This window comes from Lissotriton helveticus, chromosome 5_2, assembly GCF_964261635.1.
Source record: "Lissotriton helveticus chromosome 5_2, aLisHel1.1, whole genome shotgun sequence".
Classification (NCBI taxonomy): domain Eukaryota; kingdom Metazoa; phylum Chordata; class Amphibia; order Caudata; family Salamandridae; genus Lissotriton; species Lissotriton helveticus.
In genome coordinates, this window is record NC_136066.1 from 1,350,878 (window position 1) to 1,364,529 (window position 13,652).

General features: G+C 50.2%; 1 protein-coding gene across 1 annotated transcript in view; it reads left to right on the forward strand.

Moving 5' to 3' along the window:
* ZER1 (zyg-11 related cell cycle regulator) overlaps nucleotides 1-13,652 on the forward strand; it is a 240,799-nt gene that overhangs the window by 170,924 nt on the left and 56,223 nt on the right. The window contains exons 10-12 of the mRNA XM_078646593.1: nucleotides 591-632; nucleotides 12,954-13,073; nucleotides 13,425-13,540. Of these exons, the coding sequence (XP_078502719.1) occupies nucleotides 591-632; nucleotides 12,954-13,073; nucleotides 13,425-13,540 (278 nt within the window). The remainder of the gene's footprint in view (nucleotides 1-590; nucleotides 633-12,953; nucleotides 13,074-13,424; nucleotides 13,541-13,652) is intronic.

A 13,652-nucleotide genomic window follows, 5' to 3' on the forward strand; every position in this document is an offset into this window, starting at 1 on the left:
TAGAGCAAGTTATGTGAGAGTTAAAGAGAGGAGGCACGTATCTCAGTCGGCAACGAGGGCAAATGTGTATGCGAGACACATCACATAAACAGATACTCAGCTGGGAGGGGTCGAAAGATGTGTGAGAATGGTGAGGGGCGCAGGAGATGAGTACGTGCAGTGGGAAGGGGGAGAGGTGTTTGGAGATGGGGAAAGCATTGCAGCTGTGCACGTGAGGAGCTGGTTCTCTTTTGGTGTTGACCCTCCTTCACCAATAAAGTAATTAGTACTAATCTAGGGCATAGGTAAAAATGGTCCTACTTTTAAGCACGTATAGGTTAGCTTACTCCATCACGGTGGCAGGACCTCTTTGTAAGGGAGGCTGGAGCTGTCTAGGTCCAGAAAGCACTGCCTGCCTGAAGGTGATGATGGTAGTTATTTCAAGGTCAGTTGGTGTGATGTGGAAGGATGACAGATCTGCACTGGGGTTGTTACGTGGAGGGGGATTTCAAAGCAGAGGCCTGTTCATTTAGGGCTAAGAGGACTTCATTCAGCCGATGAATGTTTGCGAGACTACACTCGCCCTTCATGCCTCTTCTTTAACCTTGCAGACGATGCTGAAGCTGATTCAGAAGAAGCTGCTGGACAAGACGGTGAGAATCTGTTCCTCGTTGACACACATGCACCTTTGAATCAGGGGAACTTTGTCTTTAAAAACAAGCACTTAAAACAACCACTCCAGTTACCCAAGAATGTCTACAAATGACTCTCATACACGTGGGTCTCGTCACCTCTGCGTGCAAGAGAGCGTGGAGTCCACATGTTATGATAGAATCAATCTGTGTCTTCACTAGTACAGTTCCAGGACAAATAGCCTATTGCTGCATTTCCATTATTCACAGATCACAATAGCCTTAGGTTTTTGTATTTTTTACTTATTAATTCATAACGAGAATATTGGGGGGAAACAGTAGCTAAGTGCCTTGGTGAACCTGTCTCTGCTTTACCTGCTCTAGAAATAAGCATTATTATCATTGCCACACGGAAATATCAGCCTCTTTATAATTTAAGCTGTTGAGAAGATGAGTTAGGTTGGCTTGCGCTGTAAAGATGCTTTGAAGAGTCTCAAGCACACATTGAGTGAGGCTGTAGAGAAGCTGTGGAGAGTCACAGCGACATCTTGAGTGAGGCTGTAGAGAAGCTGTGGAGAGTCTCAGCGACATATTGAGTGAGGCTGTAGAGAAGCTGTGGAGAGTCTCAGCGACATATTGAGTGAGGCTGTAGAGAAGCCGTGGAGAGTCACAGCGACATCTTGAGTGAGGCTGTAGAGAAGCTGTGGAGAGTCTCATCGACATACTGAGGCTGTAGAGAAGCTGTGGAGAGTCTAAGCGACCTATTGAGTGAGGCTGTAGAGAAGCTGTGGAGAGTCTCAGCGACATATTGAGTGAGGCTGTAGAGAAGCTGTGGAGAGTCTCAGCGACATATTGAGTGAGGCTGTAGAGAAGCTGTGGAGAGTCTCAGCGACATATTGAGTGAGGCTGTGAAGAAGCTGTGGAGAGTCTCAGCGACGTATTGAGTGAGGCTGTAGAGAAGCTGTGGAGAGTCTCAGCGACGTATTGAGTGAGGCTGTAGAGAAGCTGTGGAGAGTCTCAGCGACATATTGAGTGAGGCTGTAGAGAAGCTTGCAGAGTCACAGGGACATATTAAGTGAGGCTGTAGAGAAGCTGTCGAGAGCCCCAGCAACATCTTGAGTTAGGCTGTAGAGAAGCTGTGGAAAGTCTCAGTGACATACTGAGTGAGGCTGTAGAGAAGCTGTGGAGAGTCTCAGCGACATATTGAGTGAGGCTGTAGAGAAGCTGTGGAGAGCCTCAGCGACATATTGAGTGAGGCTGTAGAGAAGCTGTGGAGAGTCAGCGACATATTGAGTTAGGCTGTAGAGAAGCTGTGGAGAGTCACAGCGACATATTGAGTGAGGCTGTAGAGAAGCTGTGGAGAGTCAGCGACATATTGAGTGAGGCTGTAGAGAAGCTGTGCAGAGTCACAGGGACATACTGAGTGAGGCTGTAGAGAAGCTGCGGAGAGTCTCAGCGACATATTGAGGCTGTAGAGAAGCTGTCGAGAGTCTCAGCGACCTCTTGAGTTAGGCTGTAGAGAAGCTGTGGAGAGCCTCAGTGACATATTGAGACTGTAGAGAAGCTGCGGAGAGTCTCAGCGACATACTGAGGCTGTAGAGAAGCTTTGGAGAGTCTCAGCGACATATTGAGTGAGGCTGTAGAGAAGCTGTGGAGAATCTCAGCGACATATTGAGTTAGGCTGTAGAGAAGCTGTGGAGAGTCTCAGGGACATATTGAGTGAGGCTGTAGAGAAGCTGTCGAGAGCCTCAGCGACATATTGAGTGAGGCTGGAGAGAAGCTGTGGAGAGTCTCAGTGACATGCTGAGGCTGTAGAGAAGCTGTGGAGAGTCTCAGCGACATACTGAGGCTGTAGAGAACCTGTGGAGAGTCTCAGCGACATACTGAGGCTGTAGAGAAGCTGTGGAGAGCCTCAGCGACATATTGAGTGAGGCTGTAGAGAAGCTGTGGAGAGTCTCAGCGACATCTTGAGTTAGGCTGTAGAGAAGCTGTGGAGAGTCTCAGCGACATACTGAGGCTGTAGAGAAGCTGTGGAGAGTCTCAGCGACATATTGAGTGAGGCTGTAGAGAAGCTGTGGAGAGTCTCAGCGACATACTGAGGCTGTAGAGAAGCTGTGGAGAGTCTCAGCGACATATTGAGTGAGGCTGTAGAGAAGCTGTGGAGAGTCTCAGCGACATATTGAGTGAGGCTGTAGAGAAGCTGTGGTGAGTCTCAGTGACATACTGAGGCTGTAGAGAAGCTGTGGAGAGTCTCAGCGACATATTGAGTGAGGCTGTAGAGAAGCTGTAGAGAGTCTCAGCGACATACTGAGGCTGTAGAGAAGCTGTGGAGAGTCTCAGCGACATACTGAGGCTGTAGAGAAGCTGTGGAGAGTCTCAGCAACATTGAGTTAGGCTGTAGAGAAGCTGTGGAGAGGCTCAGCGACATATTGAGTTAGGCTGTAGAGAAGCTGTGGAGAGTCTCAGCGACATATTGAGTGAGGCTGTAGAGAAGCTGTGGAGAGCCTCAGTGACATACTGAAGCTGTAGAGAAGCTGTGGAGAGTCTAAGCAACATACTGAGGCTGTAGAGAAGCTGTGGAGAGTCTCAGCTACATATTGAGTGAGGCTGTAGAGAAGCTGTGGAGAGCCTCAGCGACATACTGAGGCTGTAGAGAAGCTGTGGAGAGTCTAAGCGACCTATTGAGTTAGGCTGTAGAGAAGCTGTGGAGAGTCTCAGCGACATATTGAGTTAGGCTGTAGAGAAGCTGTGGAGAGTCTCAGCGACATATTGAGTGAGGCTGTAGAGAAGCTGTGGAGAGTCTCAGCGACATATTGAGTGAGGCTGTAGAGAAGCTGTGGAGAGCCTCAGTGACATACTGAGGCTGTAGAGAAGCTGTGGAGAGTCTAAGCGACATACTGAGGCTGTAGAGAAGCTGTGGAGAGTCTCAGCTACATATTGAGTGAGGCTGTAGAGAAGCTGTGGAGAGCCTCAGCGACATACTGAGGCTGTAGAGAAGCTGCGGAGAGTCTCAGCGACATATTAAGTGAGGCTGTAGAGAAGCTGTGGGGAGTCTCAGTGACATACTGAGGCTGTAGAGAAGCTGTGGAGAGTCACAGCGACATATTGAGGGAGGCTGTAGAGAAGCTGTGCAGAGTCTCAGCGACATACTGAGTGAGGCTGTAGAGAAGCTGCGGAGAGTCTCAGTGACATATTGAGTGAGGCTGTAGAGAAGCTGCGGAGAGTCTCAGCGACATACTAAGGCTGTAGAGAAGCTGTGGAGAGTCTCAGCTACATATTGAGTGAGGCTGTAGAGAAGCTGTGGAGAGTCTAAGCGACCTATTGAGTGAGGCTGTAGAGAAGCTGTGGAAAGTCTCAGCGACATACTGAGGCTGTAGAGAAGCTGTGGAGAGTCTCAGCGACATACTGAGGCTGTAGAGAAGCTGTGGAGAGTCACAGCGACATACTGAGGATGTAGAGAAGCTGTGGAGAGTCTCCGCGACATATTGAGTGATGCTGTAGAGAAGCTGCGGAGAGTCTCAGCGACATACTGATGCTGTAGAGAAGCTGTGGAGAGTCTCAGCGACATATTGAGTGAGGCTGTAGAGAAGCTGTGGAGAGTCTCAGCGACATACTGAGGCTGTAGATAAGCTGTGGAGAGTCTCAGCGACATATTGAGTGAGGCTGTAGAGAAGCTGTAGAGAAGCTGTGGAGAGTCTAAGCGACCTATTGAGTTAGGCTGTAGAGAAGCTGTGGAGAGTCCAAGCGACCTATTGAGTTAGGCTGTAGAGAAGCTGTGGAGAGTCTGAGCGACATATTGAGTTAGGCTGTAGAGAAGCTGTGGAGAGTCTCAGCGACATATTGAGTGAGGCTGTAGAGAAGCTGTGGAGAGTCTCAGCGACATATTGAGTGAGGCTGTAGAGAAGCTGTGGAGAGCCTCAGTGACATACTGAGGCTGTAGAGAAGCTGTGGAGAGTCTAAGCGACATACTGAGGCTGTAGAGAAGCTGTGGAGAGTCTCAGCTACATATTGAGTGAGGCTGTAGAGAAGCTGTGGAGAGCCTCAGCGACATACTGAGGCTGTAGAGAAGCTGCGGAGAGTCTCAGCGACATATTAAGTGAGGCTGTAGAGAAGCTGTGGGGAGTCTCAGTGACATACTGAGGCTGTAGAGAAGCTGTGGAGAGTCACAGCGACATATTGAGTGAGGCTGTAGAGAAGCTGTGCAGAGTCTCAGCGACATACTGAGTGAGGCTGTAGAGAAGCTGCGGAGAGTCTCAGTGACATATTGAGTGAGGCTGTAGAGAAGCTGCGGAGAGTCTCAGCGACATACTAAGGCTGTAGAGAAGCTGTGGAGAGTCTCAGCTACATATTGAGTGAGGCTGAAGAGAAGCTGTGGAGAGTCTAAGCGACCTATTGAGTGAGGCTGTAGAGAAGCTGTCGAGAGTCTCAGCGACATACTGAGGCTGTAGAGAAGCTGTGGAGAGTCTCAGCGACATACTGAGGCTGTAGAGAAGCTGTGGAGAGTCACAGCGACATACTGAGGATGTAGAGAAGCTGTGGAGAGTCTCCGCGACATATTGAGTGAGGCTGTAGAGAAGCTGCGGAGAGTCTCAGCGACATACTGAGGCTGTAGAGAAGCTGTGGACAGTCTCAGCGACATACTGAGGCTGTAGAGAAGCTGTGGAGAGTCTCAGCGACATATTGAGTGAGGCTGTAGAGAAGCTGTGGAGAGTCTCAGCGACATACTGAGGCTGTAGAGAAGCTGTGGAGAGTCTCAGCGACATATTGAGTGAGGCTGTAGAGAAGCTGTGGAGAGTCTCAGCGACATACTAAGGCTGTAGAGAAGCTGTGGACAGTCTCAGCGACATACTGAGGCTGTAGAGAAGCTGTGGAGAGTCTCAGCGACATATTGAGTGAGGCTGTAGAGAAGCTGTGGAGAGTCTAAGCGACCTATTGAGTGAGGCTGTAGAGAAGCTGTGGAGAGTCACAGCGACATATTGAGTGAGGCTGTAGAGAAGCTGTGGAGAGTCTCAGCGACATACTGAGGCTGTAGAGAAGCTGTGGAGAGTCTCAGCGACATATTGAGTGAGGCTGTAGAGAAGCTGTGGAGAGTCTCAGCGACATACTAAGGCTGTAGAGAAGCTGTGGACAGTCTCAGCGACATACTGAGGCTGTAGAGAAGCTGTGGAGAGTCTCAGCGACATATTGAGTGAGGCTGTAGAGAAGCTGTGGAGAGTCTAAGCGACCTATTGAGTGAGGCTGTAGAGAAGCTGTGGAGAGTCACAGCGACATATTGAGTGAGGCTGTAGAGAAGCTGTGGAGAGTCTCAGCGACATACTGAGGCTGAAGAGAAGCTGTGGAGAGTCTCAGCGACGTATTGAGTGAGGCTGTAGAGAAGCTGTGCAGAGTCTCAGCGACATATTAAGTGAGGCTGTAGAGAAGCTGTGGAGAGTCTCAGCGACCTATTGAGTGAGGCTGTAGAGAAGCTGTGGAGAGTCACAGCGACATATTGAGTGAGGCTGTAGAGAAGCTGTGCAGAGTCTCAGCGACATACTGAGTGAGGCTGTAGAGAAGCTTCGGAGAGCCTCAGTGACATACTGAGGCTGTAGAGAACCTGTGGAGAGGCTCAGCGACATACTGAGGCTGTAGAGAAGCTGTGGAGAGCCTCAGCGACATATTGAGTGAGGCTGTAGAGAAGCTGTGGAGAGTCTCAGCGACATCTTGAGTTAGGCTGTAGAGAAGCTGTGGAGAGTCTCAGCGACATACTGAGGCTGTAGAGAAGCTGTGGAGAGTCTCAGCGACATATTGAGTGAGGCTGTAGAGAAGCTGTGGAGAGTCTCAGCGACATACTGAGGCTGTAGAGAAGCTGTGGAGAGTCTCAGCGACATATTGAGTGAGGCTGTAGAGAAGCTGTGGAGAGTCTCAGCGACATATTGAGTGAGGCTGTAGAGAAGCTGTGGAGAGTCTCAGCGACATACTGAGGCTGTAGAGAAGCTGTGGAGAGTCTCAGCGACATATTGAGTGAGGCTGTAGAGAAGCTGTGGAGAGTCTCAGCGACATATTGAGTGAGGCTGTGGAGAGTCTCCGCGACATCTTGAGTTAGGCTGTAGAGAAGCTGTGGAGAGTCTCGGTGACCTATTGAGTGAGGCTGTAGAGAAGCTGTGGAGAGTCTCCGCGACATACTGAGGCTGTAGAGAACCTGTGGAGAGTCTCAGCGACATACTGAGGCTGTAGAGAAGCTGTGGAGAGTCACAACAACATTGAGTTAGGCTGTAGAGAAGCTGTGGAGAGTCTCAGCGACATATTGAGTTAGGCTGTAGAGAAGCTGTGGAGAGTCTAAGCGACCTATTGAGTTAGGCTGTAGAGAAGCTGTGGAGAGTCTCAGCGACATATTGAGTTAGGCTGTAGAGAAGCTGTGGAGAGTCTCAGCGACATATTGAGTGAGGCTGTAGAGAAGCTGTGGAGAGTCTCAGCGACATATTGAGTGAGGCTGTAGAGAAGCTGTGGAGAGCCTCAGTGACATACTGAGGCTGTAGAGAAGCTGTGGAGAGTCTAAGCGACATACTGAGGCTGTAGAGAAGCTGTGGAGAGTCTCAGCTACATATTGAGTGAGGCTGTAGAGAAGCTGTGGAGAGCCTCAGCGACATACTGAGGCTTTAGAGAAGCTGCGGAGAGTCTCAGCGACATATTAAGTGAGGCTGTAGAGAAGCTGTGGGGAGTCTCAGTGACATACTGAGGCTGTAGAGAAGCTGTGGAGAGTCACAGCGACATATTGAGTGAGGCTGTAGAGAAGCTGTGCAGAGTCTCAGCGACATACTGAGTGAGGCTGTAGAGAAGCTGCGGATAGTCTCAGTGACATATTGAGTGAGGCTGTAGAGAAGCTGCGGAGAGTCTCAGCGACATACTAAGGCTGTAGAGAAGCTGTGGAGAGTCTCAGCTACATATTGAGTGAGGCTGTAGAGAAGCTGTGGAGAGTCTAAGCGACCTATTGAGTGAGGCTGTAGAGAAGCTGTGGAGAGTCTCAGCAACATACTGAGGCTGTGGAGAAGCTGTGGAGAGTCTCAGCGACATACTGAGGCTGTAGAGAAGCTGTGGAGAGTCACAGCGACATACTGAGGATGTAGAGAAGCTGTGGAGAGTCTCCGCGACATATTGAGTGAGGCTGTAGAGAAGCTGCGGAGAGTCTCAGCGACATACTGAGGCTGTAGAGAAGCTGTGGAGAGTATCAGCGACATATTGAGTGAGGCTGTGGAGAGTCTCAGCGACATACTGAGGCTGTAGAGAAGCTGTGGAGAGTCTCGGTGACCTATTGAGTGAGGCTGTAGAGAACCTGTGGAGAGTGTCAGCGACATACTGAGGCTGTAGAGAACCTGTGGAGAGTCTCAGCGACATACTGAGGCTGTAGAGAAGCTGTGGAGAGTCTCAGCAACATTGAGTTAGGCTGTAGAGAAGCTGTGGAGAGTCTCAGCGACATATTGAGTTAGGCTGTAGAGAAGCTGTGGAGAGTCTCAGCGACATATTGAGTGAGGCTGTAGAGAAGCTGTGGAGAGCCTCAGTGACATACTGAGGCTGTAGAGAAGCTGTGGAGAGTCTAAGCGACATACTGAGGCTGTAGAGAAGCTGTGGAGAGTCTCAGCTACATATTGAGTGATGCTGTAGAGAAGCTGTGGAGAGCCTCAGCGACATACTGAGGCTGTAGAGAAGCTGTGGAGAGTCTAAGCGACCTATTGAGTTAGGCTGTAGAGAAGCTGTGGGAAGTCTCAGCGACATATTGAGTTAGGCTGTAGAGAAGCTGTGGAGAGTCTCAGCGACATATTGAGTGAGGCTGTAGAGAAGCTGTGGAGAGTCTCAGCGACATATTGAGTGAGGCTGTAGAGAAGCTGTGGAGAGCCTCAGTGACATACTAAGGCTGTAGAGAAGCTGTGGAGAGTCTAAGCGACATACTGAGTCTGTAGAGAAGCTGTGGAGAGTCTCAGCTAAATATTGAGTGAGGCTGTAGAGAAGCTGTGGAGAGCCTCAGCGACATACTGAGGCTGTAGAGAAGCTGCGGAGAGTCTCAGCGACATATTAAGTGAGGCTGTAGAGAAGCTGTGGGGAGTCTCAGTGACATACTGAGGCTGTAGAGAAGCTGTGGAGAGTCACAGCGACATATTGAGTGAGGCTGTAGAGAAGCTGTGCAGAGTCTCAGCGACATACTGAGTGAGGCTGTAGAGAAGCTGAGGAGAGTCTCAGTGACATATTGAGTGAGGCTGTAGAGAAGCTACGGAGAGTCTCAGCGACATACTAAGGCTGTAGAGAAGCTGTGGAGAGTCTCAGCTACATATTGAGTGAGGCTGTAGAGAAGCTGTGGAGAGTCTAAGCGACCTATTGAGTGAGGCTGTAGAGGAGCTGTGGAGAGTCTCAGCGACATACTGAGGCTGTAGAGAAGCTGTGGAGAGTCACAGCGACATACTGAGGATGTAGAGAAGCTGTGGAGAGTCTCCGCGACATATTGAGTGAGGCTGTAGAGAAGCTGCGGAGAGTCTCAGCGACATACTGAGGCTGTAGAGAAGCTGTGGACAGTCTCAGCGACATACTGAGGCTGTAGAGAAGCTGTGGAGAGTCTCAGCGACATATTGAGTGAGGCTGTAGAGAAGCTGTGGAGAGTCTCAGCGACATACTGAGGCTGTAGAGAAGCTGTGGAGAGTCGGAGCGACATATTGAGTGAGGCTGTAGAGAAGCTGTGGAGAGTCTCAGCGACATACTGAGGCTGTAGAGAAGCTGTGGAGAGTCTCAGCGACATATTGAGTGAGGCTGTAGAGAAGCTGTGGAGAGTCTAAGCGACCTATTGAGTGAGGCTGTAGAGAAGCTGTGGAGAGTCACTGCGACATATTGAGTGAGGCTGTAGAGAAGCTGTGCAGAGTCTCAGCGACATACTGAGGCTGTAGAGAAGCTGTGGAGAGTCTCAGCGACGTATTGAGTGAGGCTGTAGAGAAGCTGTGCAGAGTCTCAGCGACATATTAAGTGAGGCTGTAGAGAAGCTGTGGAGAGTCTCAGCGACCTATTGAGTGAGGCTGTAGAGAAGCTGTGGAGAGTCACAGCGACATATTGAGTGAGGCTGTAGAGAAGCTGTGCAGAGTCTCAGCGACATACTGAGTGAGGCTGTAGAAAAGCTGCGGAGAGCCTTAGTGACATATTGAGTGAGGCTGTAGAGAAGCTGTGGAGAGCCTCAGTGACATATTGAGACTGTAGAGAAGCTGCGGAGAGTCTCAGCGACATACTAAGGCTGTAGAGAAGCTGTGGACAGTCTCAGCGACATACTGAGGCTGTAGAGAAGCTGTGGAGAGTCTCAGCGACATATTGAGTGAGGCTGTAGAGAAGCTGTGGAGAGCCTCAGTGACATATTGAGTGAGGCTGTAGAGAAGCTGTGGAGAGTCTCAGCGACATACTGAGGCTGTAGAGAAGCTGTGGAGAGTCTCAGCGACATATTGAGTGAGGCTGTAGAGAAGCTGTGGAGAGTCTCAGTGACATATTGAGTGAGGCTGTAGAGAAGGTGTGGAGAGTCACAGCGACATATTGAGTGAGGCTGGAGAGAAGCTGTGGAGAGTCTCAGCGACATACTGAGGCTGTAGAGAAGCTGTCGAGAGTCTCAGCGACCTCTTGAGTTAGGCTGTAGAGAAGCTGTGGAGAGCCTCAATGACATATTGAGACTGTAGAGAAGCTGCGGAGAGTCTCAGCGACATACTGAGGCTGTAGAGAAGCTGTGGAGAGTCTCAGCGACATATTGAGTGAGGCTGTAGAGAAGCTGTGGAGAGTCTAAGCGACCTATTGAGTGAGGCTGTAAAGAAGCTGTGGAAAGCCTCAGCGACATATTGAGTGAGGCTGTAGAGAAGCTGTAGAGAGCCTCAGTGACATATTGAGTGAGGCTGTAGAGAAGCTGTCGAGAGTCTCAGCGACATATTGAGTGAGGCTGTAGAGAAGCTGTGGAGAGCCTCAGCGACATATTGAGTGAGGCTGTAGAGAAGCTGTGGAGAGCCTCAGCGACATATTGAGTGAGGCTGGAAAGAAGCTGTGGAGAGTCACAGCGACATATTGAGTGAGGCTCTAGAGAAGCTGTGGAGAGCCTCAGCGACATATTGAGTTAGGCTGTAGAGAAGCTGTGGAGAGCCTCAGCGACATATTGAGTGAGGCTGGAAAGAAGCTGTGGAGAGTCACAGCGACATATTGAGTGAGGCTGTAGAGAAGCTGTGGAGAGTCACAGCGACATATTGAGTGAGGCTGTAGAGAAGCTGTGGAGAGCCTCAGCGACATATTGAGTTAGGCTGTAGAGAAGCTGTGGAGAGCCTCAGTGACATATTGAGTGAGGCTGTAGAGAAGCTGTGGAGAGTCTCAGCGACATATTGAGGCTGTAGAGAAGCTGTCGAGAGTCTCAGCGACATATTGAGTGAGGCTGTAGAGAAGCTGTGGAGAGTCACAGCGACATATTGAGTGAGGCTGTAGAGAAGCTGTGGAGAGTCTCAGCGACATATTGAGGCTGTAGAGAAGCTGTCGAGAGTCTCAGTGACATATTGAGTGAGGCTGTATAGAAGCTGTGGAGAGCCTCAGCGACATATTGAGTGAGGCTGGAAAGAAGCTGTGGAGAGTGACAGCGACATATTGAGTGAGGCTGTAGAGAAGCTGTGGAGAGCCTCAGCGACATATTGAGTTAGGCTGTAGAGAAGCTGTGGAGAGCCTCAGCGACATATTGAGTGAGGCTGTAGAGAAGCTGTGGAGAGTCTCAGCGACATATTGAGTGAGGCTGTAGAGAAGCTGTGGAGAGCCTCAGCGACATATTGAGTGAGGCTGGAAAGAAGCTGTGGAGAGTCACAGCGACATATTGAGTGAGGCTGTAGAGAAGCTGTGGAGAGTCACAACGACATATTGAGTGAGGCTGTAGAGAAGCTGTGGAGAGCCTCAGCGACATATTGAGTTAGGCTGTAGAGAAGCTGTGGAGAGCCTCAGCGACATATTGAGTTAGACTGTAGAGAAGCTGTGGGGAGTCACTGCGACATATTGAGTGAGGCTGTAGAGAAGCTGTGGAGAGTCTCAGCGACATATTGAGTGAGGCTGTAGAGAAGCTGTGGAGAGCCTCAGCGACATATTGAGTGAGGCTGGAAAGAAGCTGTGGAGAGTCACAGCGACATATTGAGTGAGGCTCTAGAGAAGCTGTGGAGAGCCTCAGCGACATATTGAGTTAGGCTGTAGAGAAGCTGTGGAGAGCCTCAGCGACATATTGAGTGAGGCTGGAAAGAAGCTGTGGAGAGTCACAGCGACATATTGAGTGAGGCTGTAGAGAAGCTGTGGAGAGTCACAGCGACATATTGAGTGAGGCTGTAGAGAAGCTGTGGAGAGCCTCAGCGACATATTGAGTTAGGCTGTAGAGAAGCTGTGGAGAGCCTCAGTGACATATTGAGTGAGGCTGTAGAGAAGCTGTGGAGAGTCTCAGCGACATATTGAGGCTGTAGAGAAGCTGTCGAGAGTCTCAGCGACATATTGAGTGAGGCTGTAGAGAAGCTGTGGAGAGTCACAGCGACATATTGAGTGAGGCTGTAGAGAAGCTGTGGAGAGTCTCAGCGACATATTGAGGCTGTAGAGAAGCTGTCGAGAGTCTCAGCGACATATTGAGTGAGGCTGTAGAGAAGCTGTGGAGAGCCTCAGCGACATATTGAGTGAGGCTGGAAAGAAGCTGTGGAGAGTGACAGCGACATATTGAGTGAGGCTGTAGAGAAGCTGTGGAGAGCCTCAGCGACATATTGAGTTAGGCTGTAGAGAAGCTGTGGAGAGCCTCAGCGACATATTGAGTGAGGCTGTAGAGAAGCTGTGGAGAGTCTCAGCGACATATTGAGTGAGGCTGTAGAGAAGCTGTGGAGAGCCTCCGCGACATATTGAGTGAGGCTGGAAAGAAGCTGTGGAGAGTCACAGCGACATATTGAGTTAGGCTGTAGAGAAGCTGTGGAGAGTCACAGCGACATATTGAGTGAGGCTGTAGAGAAGCTGTGGAGAGCCTCAGCGACATATTGAGTTAGGCTGTAGAGAAGCTGTGGAGAGCCTCAGCGACATATTGAGTTAGGCTGTAGAGAAGCTGTGGAGAGTCTCAGCGACATATTGAGTGAAGCTGTGGAGAGTCTCAGCGAGAGTGCCTCGTAGACTCACCCTCCTGTGTCTTCTTTCCCTTGGTCCCGCGGTGCTTCACCCTCCATTGTTTTCTTTCCCTTGTTGCCTCAGAGGATCGCCCTTCTTTGTCCTCTCTCCCATGGTGCCTCGGAGGATCACCCTCCTTTGTCCTCTCTCCCATGGTGCCTCAGAGGCTCACCCTCCTTTGTCCTCTCTCCCTTGGTGTGATAGTGTGACCAGGTCATGGAGTTCTCCTGGAGCGCCCTCTGGAACATCACAGATGAGACGCCGGACAACTGCGAGATGTTTCTGAACTACAGCGGGATGAAGCTCTTCCTTGAGTGCCTTAAGGTAATGCCTTGTATTGTCTGTGCTGATTATAGGCTCCGAGCCCTGCAGCTTCTCTCCGCCCTTCCTTAGCATTGAAGCCCCCACATCCACATCACCCCACATATGCCCACGGGCGTGTATGGTGCACCAGGAGGCGGGAGTGCATGTCTGCCACTTGATGTAGAGTCCTGTGTGTACCTGTAAAAGAACATACAGGCACATCATGGAATAGACCGGACGTCCCAAGAGCACTCATTCCCAGCAGAGTTCTGATCATCTTGAGGGGAAATGTCAGGGTGCTGTGTCTGAGATTGTGCACATTCTCTTTGCATAGTGATTTGATTCTCTTATCACCTTGTTGCTTTTTCCTAGGAATTTCCAGAGAAGCAGGAACTTCACAGAAATATGTTAGGGCTCCTGGGGAATGTGGCCGAGGTCAGGGAGCTCCGTCCCCAGCTTATGACCCCTCAGTTCATCACTGTTTTCAGGTGCGTATACATTCTAGACAACGTGAAGGCCAGTGCAATTGGGAGACAGCTAGGGTGAGAATGAATGGTTTGGTGCAGAATTTATGCCTATGCCAACTTTGGTGCAGCCAGT